The sequence below is a fragment of the Rattus norvegicus genome, chromosome 2 (genome assembly GCF_021556685.1).
Source record: "Rattus norvegicus strain SHRSP/BbbUtx chromosome 2, alternate assembly SHRSP_T2T, whole genome shotgun sequence".
Classification (NCBI taxonomy): domain Eukaryota; kingdom Metazoa; phylum Chordata; class Mammalia; order Rodentia; family Muridae; genus Rattus; species Rattus norvegicus.
In genome coordinates, this window is record NC_141535.1 from 194,473,283 (window position 1) to 194,493,736 (window position 20,454).

The 20,454-nt window shown below is 41.6% G+C and overlaps 1 protein-coding gene across 8 annotated transcripts in view; it reads left to right on the top strand.

Annotated features, from left to right (window-relative positions):
- Window positions 1–20,454, top strand: part of St7l (suppression of tumorigenicity 7-like) — a 69,811-nt gene that overhangs the window by 31,194 nt on the left and 18,163 nt on the right. For all 8 annotated transcript variants that reach the window (NM_001007639.1, XM_087620148.1, XM_087620151.1 and 5 more), the window contains one exon: window positions 1,115–1,217. In NM_001007639.1, the coding sequence (NP_001007640.1) occupies window positions 1,115–1,217 (103 nt within the window). The remainder of the gene's footprint in view (window positions 1–1,114; window positions 1,218–20,454) is intronic.

A 20,454-nucleotide genomic window follows, 5' to 3' on the forward strand; every position in this document is an offset into this window, starting at 1 on the left:
ACTGTTTGTAATTGCAGTTCTTGAGGATTCAACAGACAAACACATGTGCAGACAAAACACAAGTGGTTGTATGAGGAATATATGTATTAAAAGATTATAGCAATTTCAACGAAGAAGAAGCACACAGAACTGAGTGTGGAGCTTATATCTGTAATGCCAGCATTTGGGAGGAGGAATAGGAGTTTAAGGCTAGCCTGGGCTATATAGCAAGCTGAAGGACATCCTAGTGTATAAATTGTCTCAAAAAGAAAAAAAAGCACACAGTTAATATGGTAGCAATGAGCTGGTAACCACAGGTGCATAGTAGGCAGCTTGGTTTCATCTTGCCTTTATACCACTACTGAAGTTACCTATTCTCCCTTGCAGTTCTGGCTGTCCTTAGCTAATTCTATTTATTTGGCAGTTCAAATATTCAGAATCTGGCCAGGTCCAGTGGTGAGACACTATCAATAAACAAACAAACAAACAAGCATTCAAACAGGCACCAGAAACCAAATGATACTCATTTCTTTCACCTTAGATTTATATTTCGAATACATTAGAATAAAATATGCACAGTTTATTTTTTTTTAAAGATTTATTTATTTAATGTATGTGAGTACACTGTAGCTGTCTTCAGACACACCAGAAGAGGGCATCGGATCCCATTACAGATGGTTGTGAGACACCAGCAGCCACCATGTGGTTGCTGGGAATTGAACTCAGGTCCTCTGGAAGAGCAGTCGGTGCTCTTAACCACTGAGCCATCTCTCCAGCCCTCACAGTTTATTTCTTATCACCTAAATAATAAGATCTGCATTGTGCTTGCTGAGATTTTCTGATCCCTCAGTGACATTTCTTATTGTAGTCACCCTTCCCACAGTGGGTTCAATGGAGGTTCTCCAAAGGCTGTCTGTACTTGAGGCTGCAATTTTCATTTCTTCTTATGCTCTGTGTACAAGTTGAACCAGAGGCTTTACTTTCACGTTTATTGGTTATCTGGTCTTGTCTTTGGCCATTGCCAGAAATATCTTGGATTTGGGGAGATAAATTGTAATCTGAATCCATGTATATAGTTCCCAGTAGACTGTACATGTGGTTCATTCATTTCTCCATTCTGTGGTTTTCTTTTCAGATTCTCTCCAGAAACAGCCTTCAGAAAAGGGTTAAGCACAGCAGAAATTAATGCTGTGGAAGCAATTCATAGAGCTGTGGAATTTAATCCTCATGTTCCAAAAGTAAGATTTTTTATAACAAAAATACTACTTTTATTTAAACTTAACAAATTTATGACAGTAGACCAAAATGTACGGTTTGTCCTACATCAGATCAGAATTGTTTTAGCCTTCTCTCTTCACCTTCATCTTAAAAGGCATATCAAGAAAGCGTTTAGAATGACTAGGACCGGGGATGCGGCCCTGTTGATAGCATACTTGTGCTGCATACACAGCCCTGACTTGAGTCTGCAGTGCCATGAAAACTTGGCATGGTTGGTTCATGCCAGTAACCCTACCACGTGGGAGGTAGAGGCAAAAGGATCAGACGTTCAAGACCACTCTCTCTACTTTCTATACAGCGAGTTTGAGGCCAGCCTAGAACACTCCAGTCCCTGTATTAAAATAAGAAAATTAAAAGCAACTTGGTTAGATGCAATTAGTTCCCCATGGGTTTGTAATTGCTGGCAGAATAAAATCTGAATTGTGTTTACTTAACTCTCCTTCTATGTTGGTGATGAACACAGTGCTTTGCATGTGCTAGCCAAGAACTTATCATTGGGATGATTCCAGCTTCACTCAGTTGGTTTTTATTATAGTTATAGAGAAGAAACAATGAAATGACTAGATTGCTATAAAAAGTCATTTATATTTTGGAGCACATAATCAATTTTCCTATATTGTAAAAGGCTTTTCTGGATGCATGGCTGGGTTTTGAACTAGTACTGAGTAGACAAGAACTATAATCCAGGAGATTAACCATAGTAGATTGCAGCAGATAAATGAAGTCGATATCAATTATTAAGGCTCAGATCAATCAGCCTGCTCTATTTGTTTTTATATTGTATAACTTACATTTATACAAACGACTGACTAATCTATGTAATATTATCCAAATACTGAAACACTTAAACCCAATATTAAAATTTGGATTTTATAAACAATTTTTCTTTTTAAGAAAGATTATTCAGGAATAGACTCCTTTACTACTGTATAAAATTATAGCCATGATTCATTGTGTGTTAATGGAAGCTATAGGCTGGTAGACAGTAAAGATATTAACCCAAGAGCCCACAAGATGGCCAGCCAGTAAAATCACCTCCTGCTAAGCCTAATGTACATCCTGCAAGATGTCCTCTGACCCCAACATCCATAATGTGTGCCTCGCAATTATACATACAGAGAGACAATGAATAATGTAACAGAAAGACATTAACCTCTAAAAGAAACTCTTCAGGAAGCTGTTTGCCTTTTAGGATACGTGAAGGTGTGAAGTAAGTTAATGCGTTGGACATGGTAGAACATGCCTGGAATTCTAGCACTGCAGAGGCTGAGGCAGGACAATTAAGAATTTGAGAGCTACATATTTAAACCCATCTGAAGGACAGATGAAGGAAGGAAGGAAAGAAAGACAGACAGACCGAAAGGGAAAGAAAGGAAAGAAAAGAAAGCGGGAGGGAGGGGGGAAAGAGGGAGAGAGGGAAAGAGAGAGAGAGAGAAAGAGAGAGAGAGAGAGAGAGAGAGAATATGAGAGAGAATATGAGAGAGAATGTGAGAGAATGGAGAATGAGTATGAGGATGTCTACCCTCCAGGGCTGAGTAGTTGAGTAGTAGATACTGGGAAACTGCCTCTGAGGTAAACTGCAGGGTATCTATACCAAGCCCTGGATGCCCACCAGACTGCCTTTTCCCAGGTACATCTCCTCCCTACCCAAAGTATGGACTCCTTAACATCAACAGTACTTACTTCCTCCTTTCTGAACTTAAGTGCTGGTGTTGTAGATGAGTTGAGATCAGTCTGTCTTCCCTCTGCTCCAGTTCCTTCACCATTCCTCACAACTCTCTTCCCTCCCAATTTCTTGGTTTACTTGTTTTTTTTTAAACCAGAGTCCATTTAGTGTTGCTGGTATGTGCCTTGGTGTTGAACCATCTACTAGAACATGGGTAAACTTTTGGGGCTACATCTTTAAAGAAAACTCTTTCTCTGCTCTCCCAGCAGTCACCAATAGCCCCTCAGCTAGAGCTGGCACTACGTGACCACCTCCCAACTCCATGGCTGGAGTTCGTCTGCGTGGCACAGTTACTGGCTTCATATGTGTAACTGCCCTGTTGTGTCTGGAATACACTGCGTTCTGTAGTCATTCATCACCTCTATAATTAAATACAATATTTTTGGTGACAGAGGCTTATTATAGCCTATGCTGGCCTCAAACTCATGTAGCTGAGGATAATTTTGAACTCCCGACTCTCTGGTCTGTGCCTCTCAAGTCCTGTGATTATGGTCCATGCTACCATCTCTAACTTACTGTGTTTTTTTTCTGTTACATCATATTTTCCTTTTATGATTTATGATTAATTCTTTTTGTCTATATGCCAGATACTTTGTTTGAAAAGTTGTAAAATTAGGTTGAAACTTTGGGCAATACTATATTCTCCAGAAAAGATCTGTTTTGCTCTTAGATGATTGCAAGAAATACTAGCAAGCCAAGATTCATCACTTTAATGTTTAAGAGATGATTGTTTTGTGGACCACCCAGATGACTTAAAACTACTCCTGGTTCATCCTTATCCCTGGGATTCAGCCATTCAGGGCCCTCTACTCCTTAGTTGTAGATGCACTTGCACTGTTGACCTGCACTATTACTCCTGCCCCTAGTCAACAAAATGTCGAATGGCCTGTTACCCATCTCACCCAGTTGGAGAGTCCTCCACAGAGAAGAAAAGTCAGCTGTGGCTTACTTGTCTGGCTATCTGTCTTTGGACTGTGGTCTGGTAATTCTTCATGGTTTGCTAATCCTTGTGCATTTAGTTTTACTATTTTCATCTTAATTTTCCTGGAATGGTTAATGAGAATTACTCAGTCTCTCATTACTGGAAATTCAAGTCTATAAATATTTTTTTAAAACCTTCCACTCTCTTGCTTCAGAGGAGTTAAGAGAATGAATTCCACAACCAAACTGCTGGAGTTTTAATTCCAGCTACAGTGTTTCCTAGTTTTATGGTTTTAGATGAATTACTTCACTTTGTTATACTCAAATTTTCTCATCCTTATTTGCAAGTGTATGCATGCTTGTGTGCATTTGTGGAGATGTGTGTGTGTGTGTGTGTGTGTGTGTGTGTGCGTGTGTTGTGTGTGTTTGTGTGCGCGTACGCGTGCCGTGTGCATGTGCACATTTGTTGAAACCAGGCCTGATGCAGTCCATGTTGCCATGAATTCACTATGTAACCAAAGCTGGCCTCAACTCCTGATCCTCCTGCCTGTTTCCCAACTTCTGGGAAAACAGACATGTACCACAATGTCTGGTAAGATTCCTCTTACATGAAGTGAAAATAATACCCCTACTTCATACAGCTGTGATGAAGTTTAATAGTTTATAGTCAAAGGTGCTTGAAAGAGAGTCTACACAAAAGAAGCATTGCATAAGTGATTTGTTAATACTGTTAGTCTCCATGGTACACTGGATCTTTAAAAGAAGAAAACCTTTTTATTGATTCTTTTTTTTTTCTTTTTTTAAAGATATATTTATTTTATGTATATGAGTATAGTGGTGCTGTCTTCAGACACATCAGAAAAGGCCATTGGATCCCATTACAAATGGGATCCACGCGGTTGCTGGGAATTGAACTCAGGACCTCTGGAAGAGCAATCAGCACTCTTTTTTTTTTTTTTTTTTTTTTTTTTTTTTTTTTTTTTTTTATCTTGAGTATTTCTTATATACATTTCAAGTGTTATTCCCTTTCCCGGTTTCCGGACAGACATCACCCTCCCCCCTCCCCTTCCTTGTGGGTGTTCCCCTCCCAAACCTCCCCCCATTGCCACCCTCCCCGCATAGTCTAGTTCACTGGGGGTTCAGTCTTAGCAGGACCCAGGGCTTCCCCTTCCACTGGTGCTCTTACTAGGATATTCATTGCTACCTAGGGGGACAGAGTCCAGGGTCAGTCCATGTATAGTCTTTAGGTAGTGGCTTAGTCCCTGGAAGCTCTGGTTGCTTGACATTGTTGTACTTTTGGGGTCTCGAGCACCTTCAAGCTCTTCCAGTTCTTTCTCTGATTCCTTCAACGGGGGACCTATTCTCAGTTCAGTGGTTTGCTGCTGGCATTCGCCTCTGTATTTGCTGTATTCTGGCTGTGTCTCTCAGGAGCGATCTACATCCGGCTCCTGTCGGTCTGCACTTCTTTGCTTCATCCATCTTGTCTAATTGGGTGGCTGTATATGTATGGGCCACCTGTGGGGCAGGCTCTGAATGGGTGTTCCTTCAGTCTCTGTTTTAATCTTTGCCTCTCCCTTCCCTGCCAAGGGTATTCTTTTTCCTCATTTAAAGAAGGAGTGAAGCATTCACATTTTGATCATCCGTCTTGAGTTTCCTTTGTTCTAGGGATCTAGGGTAATTCAAGCATTTGGGCTAATAGCCACTTATCAATGAGTGCATACCATGTATGTCTTTCTGTGAGTGGGTTAGCTCACTCAGGATGATATTTTCCAGTTCCAACCATTTGCCTACGAATTTCATAAACTCGTTGTTTTTGATAGCTGAGTAATATTCCATTGTGTAGATGTACCACATTTTCTGTATCCATTCCTCTGTTGAAGGGCATCTGGGTTCTTTCCAGTTTCTGGCTATTATAAATAAGGCTGCGATGAACATAGTGGAGCACGTGTCTCTTTTATATGTTGAGGCATCTTTTGGGTATATGCCCAAGAGAGGTATGGCTGTATCCTCAGGCAGTTCAATGTCCAATTTTCTGAGGAACCTCCAGACTGATTTCCAGAATGGTTTTACCAGTCTGCAATCCCACCAACAATGGAGGAGTGTTCCTCTTTCTCCACATCCTCGCCAGCATCTGCTGTCACCTGAGTTTTTGATCTTAGCCATTCTCACTGGTGTGAGGTGAAATCTCAGGGTTGTTTTGATTTGCATTTCCCTTATGACTAAAGATGTTGAACATTTCTTTAGGTGTTTCTCAGCCATTCGGCATTCCTCAGCTGTGAATTCTTTGTTCAGCTCTGAACCCCATTTTTTAATAGGGTTATTTGTTTCCCTGCGGTCTAACTTCTTGAGTTCTTTGTATATTTTGGATATAAGGCCTCTATCTGTTGTAGGATTGGTAAAGATCTTTTCCCAATCTGTTGGTTGTCGTTTTGTCCTAACCACAGTGTCCTTTGCCTTACAGAAGCTTTGCAGTTTTATGAGATCCCATTTGTCGATTCTTGATCTTAGAGCATAAGCCATTGGTGTTTTGTTCAGGAAATTTTTTCCAGTGCCTATGTGTTCCAGATGCTTCCCTAGTTTTTCTTCTATTAGTTTGAGTGTGTCTGGTTTGATGTGGAGGTCCTTGATCCACTTGGACTTAAGCTTTGTACAGGGTGATAAGGATGGATCGATCTGCATTCTTCTACATGTTGACCTCCAGTTGAACCAGCACCATTTGCTGAAAATGCTATCTTTTTTCCATTGGATGGTTTTGGCTCCTTTGTCAAAAATCAAGTGACCATAGGTGTGTGGGTTCATTTCTGGGTCTTCAATTCTATTCCATTGGTCTATCTGTCTGTCTCTGTACCAATACCATGCAGTTTTTATCACTATTGCTCTGTAATACTGCTTGAGTTCAGGGATACTGATTCCCCCTGAAGTCCTCTTATTGTTGAGGATAGCTTTAGCTATCCTGGGTTTTTTGTTATTCCAGATGAATTTGCAAATTGTTCTGTCTAACTCTTTGAAGAATTGGATTGGTATTTTGATGGGGATTGCATTGAATCTGTAGATTGCTTTTGGTAAAATGGCCATTTTTACTATATTAATCCTGCCAATCCATGAGCATGGGAGATCTTTCCATCTTCTGAGGTCTTCTTCAATTTCTTTCCTCAGTGTCTTGAAGTTCTTATTGTACAGATCTTTTACTTGCTTGGTTAAAGTCACACCGAGGCACTTTATATTATTTGGGTCTATTATGAAGGGTGTCGTTTCCCTAATTTCTTTCTCGGCTTGTTTCTCTTTTGTATAGAGGAAGGCAACTGATTTATTTGAGTTAATTTTATACCCAGCCACTTTGCTGAAGTTGTTTATCAGCTTTAGTAGTTCTCTGGTGGAACTTTTGGGATCACTTAAATATACTATCATGTCGTCTGCAAATAGTGATATTTTGACCTCTTCTTTTCCGATCTGTATCCCCTTGATCTCCTTTTGTTGTCTGATTGCTCTGGCTAGAACTTCAAGAACTATATTGAATAAGTAGGGAGAGAGTGGGCAGCCTTGTCTAGTCCCTGATTTTAGTGGGATTGCTTCAAGTTTCTCTCCATTTAGTTTAATGTTAGCAACTGGTTTGCTGTATATGGCTTTTACTATGTTTAGGTATGGGCCTTGAATACCTATTCTTTCCAGGACTTTTATCATGAAGGGGTGTTGAATTTTGTCAAATGCTTTCTCAGCATCTAATGAAATGATCATGTGGTTCTGTTCTTTCAGTTTGTTTATATGATGGATCACGTTGATGGTTTTCCTTATATTAAACCATCCCTGCATGCCTGGGATGAAGCCTACTTGATCATGGTGGATGATTGTTTTGATGTGCTCTTGAATTCGGTTTGCCAGAATTTTATTGAGTATTTTTGCGTCGATATTCATAAGGGAAATTGGTCTGAAGTTCTCTTTCTTTGTTGGGTCTTTGTGTGGTTTAGGTATAAGAGTAATTGTGGCTTCATAGAAGGAATTCGGTAGGGCTCCATCTGTTTCAATTTTGTGGAATAGTTTGGATAATATTGGTATAAGGTCTTCTATGAAGGTTTGATAGAATTCTGCACTAAACCCGTCTGGACCTGGGCTCTTTTTGGTTGGGAGACCTTTAATGACTGCTTCTATTTCCTTAGGAGTTATGGGGTTGTTTAACTGGTTTATCTGTTCCTGATTTAACTTCGATACCTGGTATCTGTCTAGGAAATTGTCCATTTCCTGAAGATTTTCAAGTTTTGTTGAATATAGGTTTTTATAGTAAGATCTGATGATTTTGTGAATTTCCTCTGAATCTGTAGTTATGTCTCCCTTTTCATTTCTGATTTTGTTAATTTGGACGCACTCTCTGTGTCCTCTCGTTAGTCTGGCTAAGGGTTTATCTATCTTGTTGATTTTCTCAAAGAACCAACTTTTGGTTCTGTTGATTCTTTCTATGGTCCTTTTTGTTTCTACTTGGTTGATTTCAGCTCTGAGTTTGATTATTTCTTGCCTTCTACTCCTCCTGGGTGTATTTGCTTCTTTTTGTTCTAGAGCTTTTAGGTGTGCTGTCAAGCTGCTGACATATGCTCTTTCCTGTTTCTTTCTGCAGGCACTCAGCGCTATGAGTTTTCCTCTTAGCACAGCTTTCATTGTGTCCCATAAGTTTGGGTATGTTGTACCTTCATTTTCATTAAATTCTAAAAAGTTTTTAATTTCTTTCTTTATTTCTTCCTTGACCAGGTTATCATTGAGTAGAGCATTGTTCAATTTCCACGTATATGTGGGCATTCTTCCCTTATTGTTATTGAAGACCAGTTTTAGGCCGTGGTGGTCCGATAGCACGCATGGGATTATTTCTATCTTTCTGTACCTGTTGAGGCCCGTTTTTTGACCAATTATATGGTCAATTTTGGAGAAAGTACCATGAGAAGCTGAGAAGAAGGTATATCCTTTTGCTTTAGGATAGAATGTTCTATAAATATCCGTTAAGTCCATTTGGCTCATGACTTCTCTTAATCTGTCTACATCTCTGTTTAATTTCTGTTTCCATGATCTGTCCATTGATGAGAGTGGGGTGTTGAAATCTCCCACTATTATTGTGTGAGGTGCAATGTGTGTTTTGAGCTTTAGTAAGGTTTCTTTTACATATGTAGGTGCCCTTTTATTTGGGGCATAGATATTTAGGATTGAGAGTTCATCTTGGTGGATTTTTCCTTTGATGAATATGAAGTGTCCTTCCTTATCTTTTTTGATGACTTTTAGTTGAAAATTGATTTTATTTGATATTAGAATGGCTACTCCAGCTTGCTTCTTCTGACCATTTGCTTGGAAAATTGTTTTCCAGCCTTTCACTCTGAGGTAATGTCTGTCTTTGTCTCTGAGGTGTGTTTCCTGTAGGCAGCAGAATGCAGGGTCCTCGTTGCGTATCCAGTTTGTTAATCTGTGTCTTTTTATTGGGGAGTTGAGGCCATTGATATTGAGAGATATTAAGGAATAGTGATTATTGCTTCCCGTTATATTCATATTTGGAAGTGAGGTTGTGTTTGTGTGCTTTCATTCTCTTTGTTTTGTTGCCAAGATGATTAGTTTCTTGCTTCTAGGGTATAGCTTGCCTCCTTATGTTGGGCTTTACCCTTTATTATCCTTTGTAGTGCTGGACTTGTAGAAAGATATTGTGTAAATTTGGTTTTGTCATGGAATATCTTGGTTTCTCCATCTATGTTAATTGAGAGTTTTGCAGGATACAGTAACCTGGGCTGGCATTTGTGTTCTCTTAGGGTCTGTATGACATCTGTCCAGGATCTTCTGGCCTTCATAGTTTCTGGCGAAAAGTCTGGTGTGATTCTGATAGGTCTGCCTTTATATGTTACTTGACCTTTTTCCCTTACTGCTTTTAATATTCTTTCTTTATTTTGTGCGTTTGGTGTTTTGACAATTATGTGACGGGAGGTGTTTCTTTTCTGGTCCAATCTATTTGGAGTTCTGTAGACTTCTTGTATGCCTATGGGTATCTCTTTTTTTAGGTTAGGGAAGTTTTCTTCTATGATTTTGTTGAAGATATTTACTGGTCCTTTGAGCTGGGAGTCTTCACTCTCTTCTATACCTATTATCCTTAGGTTTGATCTTCTCATTGAGTCCTGGATTTCCTGTATGTTTTGGACCAGTAGCTTTTTCTGCTTTACATTATCTTTGACAGTTGAGTCAATGATTTCTATGGAATCTTCTGCTCCTGAGATTCTCTCTTCCATCTCTTGAATTCTGTTGGTGAAGCTTGTATCTACAGCTCCTTGTCTTTTCTTTTGATTTTCTATGTCCAGGGTTGTTTCCATGTGTTCTTTCTTGATTGCTTCTATTTCCATTTTTAATTCCTTCAACTGTTTGATTGTGTTTTCCTGGAATTCTTTCAGGGATTTTTGCGATTCCTCTCTGTAGGCTTCTACTTGTTCTCTAAGGGAGTTCTTTATGTCTTTCTTGAAGTCCTCCAGCATCATGATCAAATATGATTTTGAAACTAGGTCTTGCTTTTCTGGTGTGTTTGGATATTCCGTGTTTGCTTTGGTGGGAGAATTGGGCTCCGATGATGCCATGTAGTCTTGGTTTCTGTTGCTTGGGTTCCTGCGCTTGCCTCTCGCCATCAGATTATCTCTAGTGTTACTTTGTTCTGCTATTTCTGACAGTGGCTAGACTGTCCTATAACCTGTGTGTCAGGAGTGCTGTAGACCTGTTTTCCTGTTTTCTTTCAGCCAGTTATGGGGACAGAGTGTTCTGCTTTCGGGCATGTAGTTTTTCCTCTCTACAGGTCTTCAGCTGTTCCTGTGGGCCTGTGTCTTGAGTTCACCAGGCAGGTTTCTTGCAGGGGAAAAGTTGGTCCTACCTGTGGTTCCAAGGCTCAAGTTTGCTCGTGGGGTACTGCCTAAGTCCTCTCCGCTGTGGCAGCAACCGGGAAAATCTGTGCCGCTCCTTCCGGGAGCCTCCGTGCACCAGGGTTTCAGATGACGCTTGGTGTTTTCCTCTGGCGCCTGGATGTGCACAGAGTGCAGTCTCCCCCGGTCTCCCAGGCGTGTCCGCCTGTCTGAAGGCTCAGCTCTCCCTCCCACGGGATCTGGGCGCAGAGAACTGTCCATCCGGTCTGTTTCCTTCAGGTTCCGGCAGTGTCCCAGACGCAGGGGTCCTGCCGCTCCCGGGCCCCCCCCTATGGGAACCCAGAGGCCTTACACAGTTGCCTCTTGGGCCAGGGACGTGGGCAGGGGTGGGCAGTGTTGGCGGTCTCCTCCGCTCTGCAGCCTCAGGAGTGCCCACCTGATCAGGCGGTGAGGTCTCTCCCCCACGGGGCCTGGGAGCAGAGAGCTGCTGCGGTCCGGGATCCGCTGGTGTGGGACTTCCGGTAAACACAGGAAGTGCCCGGCCCTAGAGGAACTCCGCCCCTGTGTGTCCCGAGGCCACCAGGCAGGCTTCTTGCAGGGGAAAAGTTGGTCCTACCTGCAGTTCCAAGGCTCAAGTTTGCTCGTGGGGTACTGCCTAAGTCCTCTCCGCTGTGGCAGCAACCGGGAAGATCTGCACCGCTCTTTCCAGGAGCCTCTGTGCACCAGGGTTCAAGATGGCGTTTGGTGTTTTCCTCTGGCGCCTGGATGTGCACAGAGCGCAGTCTCCTCTGGTTTCCCAGGCGTGTCTGCCCCTCCGAAGGCCCAGCTCTCCCTCCCACGGGATTTGGGTGCAGAGAACTGTCCATCCGGTCTGTCTCCTTCAGGTTCCGGCAGTGTCTCAGGCGCAGGGGTCCCGCCGCTCCCGGGCCCTCCCCTACGGGAACCCAGAGGCCTTATACAGTTGCCTCTTGGGCCAGGGATGTGGGCAGGGGTGGGCAGTGTTGGCGGTCTCCTCCGCTCTGCAGCCTCAGGAGTGCCCACCTGATCAGGCGGTGAGGTCTCTCTCCCACGGGGTTTGGGAGCAGAGAGCTGCTGCGGTCCGGGATCCGCTGGTGTGGGACTTCCGGTAAACACAGGAAGTGCCCGGCCTTAGAGGAATCCTGCCTCTGCGTGTCCTGAGCCCACCAGGCAGGTCTCCCGCAGGGGAAAAGTTGGTCCTACCTGCAGTTCCAAGGCTCAAGTTTGCTCGTGGGGTACTGCCTAAGTCCTCTCCGCTGTGGCAGCAACCGGGAAGATCTGCGCCGCTCCCTCCAGGAGCCTCCGTGCACCAGGGCCCAAGATGGCGCCTGGTGCCCTCCTCTCCTTTTTATTGATTCTTTGTAAATTTCACATCATGCACTCCGATTTTCTCATCTTCCCGGCTCTTCATAGCTTCGCTCTGCCTTTGCAACCTCCCCTCACCAAAAGAGAAAAAGATGTTGTGGAAACTATAGTGAGTCAGTTTGTCATAAAGTATACCCTTTCGTCTTCAGTTCTTTATTGCAAATATTCACTGCAGTGAGTCATTGGTCTGGTTCAAGGCCTCTGGCTTGTTACATTATCAATACTGGATCCTCACCAGGATTCTTCTCTGCTATCCTGTTATTGCTCTGTGTTGTGGAGATCCTGCAGCTTTGGGTCTGAAGGACCGGCCCCTTCACACATTCCAGCAGTTCTTAGATGGAATAGATGTTGGAGTGAGCCAACGCATAGACCTGAATCTGGGCCTGGGTGGTAACTGCCCAGCTCTCCTGTACCCATACCCCTAGGGTGAGCTCTCTAGCCTTGACCCCCGGCCAGCTCACCCAGTATCATAGCTGGCAAAGGGCAGAACCAGCTCTCAGACCCTCAGGCTAGCTCATCTACACCCTTGCCAGCAGGGTCAGCTCTACTGTGCTGCCTAGTCAAGGTGCAGGCCCACTCTCCCAAGTGTTGCAGCCAGTGAGGGCAAGGCTAGCTCTTCCGCTCTCATGACCTTGGGATCAGCTCTCTTGTCTGGTACACTGTGATCTTACCTTTGTATAAGAAGATAAGCACCAGTTACTGATCAGAGCTATTTAAAAACACCGTTAAGATGTCTAAAACATTTCATTTTTAATTTTCACTCAAAATAACAGAAAATAAGCTATCTGCTCCTAATAGTTGGGACTTTTCTGTTTCTAAAACCATTTCATGCAAAATATATTCACAGTGGTAGCAATTAGTAATATGTATTTGTTTTTAAAACTGTTAAGGGCCACATAGGTATTATTAATGTCGGCACTGCTGTAATTATACATTTAAATTGTTTAATGAATAATAACATCAAGATTGAATCTGCTTTTGAAAATACGTAGTATTCATAGGGTGCTTCCCGAGAGGAGCGCAGGAAGATTTAACTCAGATTCACATGGTGTGAGTTAACTGGAAGACTAAATAGCACAGTAACAATTTGACCTATATCAATCTACATATTTGATGTAATTCTTTTTTTTTAAAGCATTTATTATGTACATGGTGTTCTGCCTGTGTATATGCCTGCATGCCAGAAGGGGGCATCAGATCCCATTACAGATGGTTGTGAGCCACCATGTGGTTGCTGGGAATTGAACTCAGGACCTCTGGAAGAGCAGGTAGTGCTCTTAACCGCTGAGCCATCTCTCCAACCCTGATATAATTCTTTTCACTATCTGACCAAAGGGTTTTTGTTTGTTTTTTAAACAGAAATTTACAGAATCATCCTCAAATTAATACAGAAATGCAAAAGATGTAGAATAGCCAAAAAAGAAAAAAACAAACAAAAACCATCTCTTTGAGAAATAAAAACAAGATTGGAGAACTTACCATAACCAGGTTCAGTACATTTTAAAACTTTAATAATTAAGATTTATTGACTTAAATACAGAAGTGTAGATCAGTGGAAGATATAGAGTCCTAAAACTAACAAATTGTTCCATTAAAATATGGGCAAAAGATGGAGGCTGTGTCACCAAAGCTTTGTGAGTAGCTGATAGACGGGGGCTGCTCAGCATCACACACAGACCACGGCATGGTGCTTACTGCTGCGGGAGAGTGAAGAACAGCATGCATTGCTTCTAGGGGTGTAAAATGGTATTTCTTTAGGGAAACCGTTGTGCAATTAAATGTAGGCGTACTATGGAACCCATCAATTCCATTCCTAAGTATCTAGTCGAGAACAATGAAAACATGTCCTAGGTTTTTGTGTGCAATTACTCACATTAGTCAACAACTTGTAAAAATAAAGGAGTGAGGGAGTTGCGGTGAGGCTATAACAGAACGCTGATGAGTGATCTGTCAGCAGCAGTGCACAGTGAAAAAGCCTGCGCCAAAGACCTGTGAAATACTAAAGTACATGAAGAAGCTGACACTGTAGACACATTCCGATCACTGGGCCCCTAGGCTGAGGATGGGGTGAGAATCGGCTCTGTTAGCAGGAGGGGATAGTCTGTGAGCACAGGTGCAGATGTATGTAGAGCTACTAAAACCTCAAGTTGTACACTCACACAGGTGATTTTCTAAGTTAGCTTTACATTTGATTAGAAAGTAGTGAGTTTATGGTGGCGTCTTCATGGACATGTGTAATTATTCTCTGTTCTCATTACACCTTTCTTCCCTCACTATTCTCCCCAATACAGTCTCCCCCGTTAAGCAGATGTTTTCTTTTCTAGTTCTTTCTGCTTTCCCACTATATATTCTATTACCTTCTCTATTTCCCACCTCCCTTAAGAGTTCTTCCTCCCCTCTTATGACCCTTTTATAATTTAATGATTTAAAAACACATATATATATATAAGTACATGCACATGTATATTTGTGGAGAGGACACATTTGTGTTGGGAGCACAAGTACTGTGCTGTTGTGTGTCCGTGTGTTGTTCCCCAGGAGCCATCCATCTTGGTTTTGAGACAGGAAGGATCTCTCGCCAGCTGAAGGCTTACCAAGTAGGCTACTGGCAAGCACAAAGGGTCTCCTATCTTCACCATTTCCCAGTGCTGCCATAGCCAGCGCCCCACTACCTCCCTGAACATTTTGTCCACATGGATTCTGGGGCTCTTACATAGGTCCTCGAGGTTACACAGCAACCGAGGCTTCCCAGCCTTCTATGCAGTTTTAACTTCGTTCCACAGATGAGTGCAAGTGCCGTATTTGTCTTTTTGGTCTGGCAATAAGTTGCCACAATTTCTTTTTCCTTTATGTCTGCATAAGTTCCACTGTGTATATGTGCTGCCTTTTCTTTATTCATGTATGATGAATATCTGGGCTGCTTGTCTTTCCCTGCTATTGGAAAGAGTGCAGCTTTAGCACGGATGTGCAACTATCTGTTGTTGATCCGAGTCGTTTGGGTGTATATCCAAGAGTTCTGCATTCAGTTTTTAAAAACCCCTATACTGGCTTCCATGCAGCTGATAGAATCCCACAAGCAGTGGATAAGGAAAGTTCCTCTTCTGTCACAGTCTCATCAGGGTATTTTGTCATAGGTGTTTTTAATGGTAGCCATTCTGACTGGAGTGAGGTGAAATCTCAAAGCAGATTTATTTTGTTTTTCCCTGATGACGAAGGGTGTTGAATGCTCTGCAAATAGTTATTGTTCCTTTATATTTCTTCCCTGAAAAGTATTTATTTAGCTTATTAGTTCATCTATTTTATTAAGTTCTGTTTTATTTAGTATATAGGCAAATAGAAACTCTGATATGTAATATAATTCATAATTGTATTTTGGGTAGCCCATTTATTGATAGGGCTATTTGTAGGGTTTCTTTTTTTTTAATAATTTATTTATTTATTTTATGTATGTGAGTACACTGTTGCTGTCTTCGGACACAGCAGAAGAGGGCATCAGATCCCATTACAGGTGGTTCGCCACCTGTGGTTGCTGGGAATTGAACTCAGGGCCTCTGGAAGAGCAATCAGTGCTCTTAACCACTGAGCCATCTTTCCAGCCTGGGTTTCTTTATCCTATATCAGTTGCATGTCTGATGTGTGGCTAGCACACATTTTTCCTGTTGTGTAGGCTGTGTCTTCACTGCAGGGATTGCTCCTCTGCTGTGCAAATGCATCTTGGTTTGATGTGGTGCTATTTGTTCATTAGTTCTTAGGATCATCTCCTTTCCTGTTGCTTTGTCTGTGGTTACATCTTACAACAATGAGTTCTGGCATATGTAAAACATTTTTATGAGAATATATATATATGAAATCAAATGTCAGAGCAGCTGCCAATTCAGCTCTATCGGCAGAGTATACAGCTAAGTCCAATGGTGCTGTGTAGACTGTTGTTTGCAGTCAGATGCTTTAAGCTGAGTGTCATCAAGATAATTGTTAAGATTGTCTGGGGAAACTCTAAGCCAAGCACATAAAGACCATCCCAGGAGGCTTGGATGATATGTGGCTTCTGTGCTTCACTTCTTTTCTCCAGCGTAAAGTATGGGAACTTACGTGATGAATACCGTTGTAGTATACACGTAATCGGCATTCTGTTGATCTTCAGTGGCCATTAGAGTTGGTTCTGCTCTATTTTTAGTATAAATACTACTGCTGTGAACATAGACAAAGGTTTGTGTGAGTGCCTTTCTCCTTCTCTTTAGTGGAACTGACAGCTTGTATGGCAATTCTGTGCTTGATTTTGTCATAAATTATTTTCCTGAAACGACCATCCTATCTTATCAGCAATGTCTGAAGATTCTCATTCTTTAAATATACATGCTCTTGCTTGTAATTATTTTTCCTTTTCTTTACAGGCACTCCTATTGAAATAGTACCCTATGATTTTAATTTCCATTCCCTAAATGACCAGATTTTGACCTTCTTCTATTTGTTTGTTTGTTTGTTTGTTTGTTTGTTTGTTTGTTTGTCTGTCTGAGACAGGGTTTCTCTGTGTAGCCCTGGCTGTCCTGGAATTTGCTCTGTAGACCAGGCTGGCCTCAAACTCACAGAGATCTGCCTGCGTCTGCCTCTTGTGTGCTTGGATTTAAGGTGTGTGCCACCATGTCCTAGCAATTCGAACATCTAATGAGCTTACATTGTGTGTGTGTGTGTGTGTGTGTGTGTGTGTGTGTGTGTGTGTTGTACATTTTTTCTTGTTTTGGTGTTTTGGTTTGGTTTTCAGCTGTTCTGAGGAAATTCTCAACTTCCATTCTAGGTTTTCTATTTGTTGTTGTTTTGTATTTTGGAGACAGGGTTTTATACTGAAACCCAAAGTGTTGTAGAACTTATCATATAGCCCAGGCTAGCCTTTAACTAAAAGTAGTTTTTCCTCATCCTCTCAAGGGTTATTATTATTATTATGTAAAATTAGTATTATATAAGTACTTTATTTGTCTGTATTTATTATGGGTGACACTCCTGAACAAGGTAGCAGTGTGTGGCCTTTTGCACCTGTTGTCTCAGCACTCAGAAGAAACAAAGGCTGGAGATTCATGGCTTTGAGGTCAGCCTAGCTTACAGGGCAAGATACCCTGTCTTTTTAAAAAAACAAGTCAGCATGAATTATCATAGGAAGCCATTTATACTCTTAATTAACATGCCTCAACTCATTGTGAATATTATAACCACATGTACTATAAACCCATGAAATACAACCCCCCCAATAGGTTTTCTGAGTGAGATATAAATGTTGAAGAGTCTTCTGAGCCTCTTCATTAAGTGAGATACATTTGTACACAAAACTAGAAATTTTCCACCTGTAGAAAGTTCTTTTGTATTAATTAGCCTTGCCAGTTACCTGAGGTAAACGATCATCATAGATTACTTCATCTCTTGAAATTCATACCCTTGGAGATCAGGAAATGCTGTGTACTTCTATATCGGGGGTTTCACTTGACTAGGTATTTACACTTGTGCACAAGCCTTCACAGCCCAGACTGTGCTCTGCTGCTGGCATCGATCATTGGAATTGTAAGTGTTAGCCCTCTAATCCAGTGATCTACTATAGATGGTGCTTCTCTTATCTTGATACTTTATGTACTAGCTAGAACAGTAGAATTCAACTTTAAGAACTGGCTAAACTTGTTATAATAATTTGCTGAGGAGCTTTTTCTAAAGATTTGTTTATTTTACTTCATATGATTATTTTCCTACATGCGTGTATGTGCATCAAATGTACGCCTGGCACTTACAGAGACCAGAAGAGGGCATCAGATCCCCTGGAACTGGAATTATGGACTGATTTTGAGCTGCCATGTAGGTGCGGGAACTGAACCCAGATCTTCTCAAAGAGCACCCAGTGTTCTTAACTGCTGAGCCATTTCTCCAGTCCCTAAAAGTTTTTTATAAGTAAACTATTTTTTAAAAATTTATTACTTTTATATTTATGCTTGAAATAATTACTTTGTAGATCAAAACCACAGACTGGAAAATACAAGAACATACCCACAAGTGTTCTATCAGGTGATTTTTGGCAAAAGCACCAATGCAATCTAATGGTGGAAAGAACTCCCTCAACAAACAGTGCTAGAACCTCTGATTTTCTGAGGCACAGGACCACAATGGGTTTTTCTCGTGGCAAACAGTAAAATTAAACTCTGCTCATCTTTAGTGTTAAGAAAATGAAAAGAACTGGACATAGTGCCATACACCTTTGATCCTAGAACTTGTAAGATAGAAGCAGGAGGATCTTCGTGAGTTTGAGGCCAGCCTGGGGGTCTATATAGCAAGCTCCAAGCCAGCCAGGGCTACACAGTAAGACCTTGTTTCAAAGCAAAATAAAAATAATATTAATATGTGCATGTGATTGGGGGGCACACCTATCATGATTCATGTGTGGAGGTCAGAGATAAAACATATGGAGTCAGTTCTTCCTCTTCTACCTTTACATGGGCTCCAAGGATTGAACTCAGGTCACCAGGCTTGTGACAAGCCCCTTTACACGATGAGTCACCTCACTAACCCTGACAAATTCTTATAAAGTAAATGTATACATCAACTTATATGATCCAGCAGTTCTCCAAGGTATATGCACAGGAGATCTGGATACCTATGTCTACCAAAAGGCGTGGTCACAAGTGCACGTGAGGGTTTTGTTCATAATGACGCCAAAGTGGGAACGATCCAATTGCTCATCAGCAAGATAAGCAAACTGAAGTACATTTCACAGTGGAGAAGAGAACTTGGGTTATAAGAAAAATACAGATGAACCTCAAAAGTATAGTTCAGAAATGAGTGCACTGAGGGGTTCCATTGGCAGGACAGTGAAGGAAGGGCGGTGTCTGTGGAGGCAGGGATGTCTTGTGTTTGGGATGGTAAGTAACAGCTGAGGAGAACTTTCCGAAATGATGGCAGGAACTCGGAAGCTAGACGCAGGTGTTGCTTGCTGCATTTGTTGAAAGTCACTGACCTTCATGTCTAAGATATGTGTATTTTAAATTATAGTTTAATGAAGCAGGAAGAATCAGACTCCTGTAAAAGCATTGTAAATTTCCACGCCGTCTTACTGAACATAGTAGTGTATGATGTAGTTAGTGTGGTGTTCTAGTGTCAGTCAATAGCACTGGATACTGTGGACACGATCTCTATTTGTGCTGGCTAGTTTATGTATCTTCTTGACACACACTAGGGTCATCGTAGAAGAAGGAATCTTAATCGAGAAAATGCCAGTTGTCCCATAGGCAACTGTAGGGCATTTCTTGATTGATAATTGATGTGGGAGGCCAAGTTCAGTGTGAGTAGTGCTGCTTCTGGGTGGAATAAGGAAGCAGATCAAGAAAATTATGAGGAGCAAACCAGTAAACAGCACTCCTCTGTGGCTTCTGCTTCAGTCCTATGCTGTTCTGAGTTCCTGCTTTGACTTCCCTCAGTGAGGGACTGTTACCTGGAAGTATAATATGAAATTAAACCCTTTGCTCCACAAGTTGCTTTTATTCGTGGTCTTTATCACAGCAGCATAAACCTAACTAAGGCACTACTCTGCCTCAGATTCATTATCTCGTTCTGTTCGATCTGCTCCTGCCTGTGCTCTTTCCACCTGACTACTGCTTCTGTGCTTACACGTTACCGTGTGAGAGCTTGGGGGTTCCTCAGAGTAAGGGGCAAAAGCAAACACAGTAATGAGAGCGTTAGCAGTTAACCAGTTTCACCTAGTTAACATTCTGAGGACAATTTATTTGTGTGCTACTGGAGAAGCCCTGGGTTGGAGAGAAGTAGAACATTAGGGAAGCTAGGAATGATGGTGCCAAAGCAGGGGGGATCTTGAGGAAGAGGCTTGTCTGAGCTGTAAATGGACACCCTGCCCCCAAACAGTACATGGCTGAGATCTGCCTTGGTCACTGCCTCACATGAATGTAGTCTTGGGGAAGACTGTGATGGCCCAGGCCTGCAGTCCTGGTGATTTCCAGGGTGGATCAGACCCTTCTTCATTAGACTTAGTTTGAAAGGCACAGATCACAAATTCAAAGGCCATCCATAGCTACATAGCAAGCTTGAGAGGCCAGCTGGGATAAAACCTTGTCTCAAGAAGAAAATAAATTATAAAAAGAAAACAAGCAACAAAAACTTTAATACATTTTGTATTCTGAGCACATATCTAAAAATATAACATCTACAGCTTTTAAAAGTTCATTATTTTCCAAAATAAAGCTGTTTTTAGAGTTATCTTTTCAAGAAAGCAGACCATACCTAAAAATTTCTGTAAGTACAAGAGAAATTTTTTTAAAAACTATT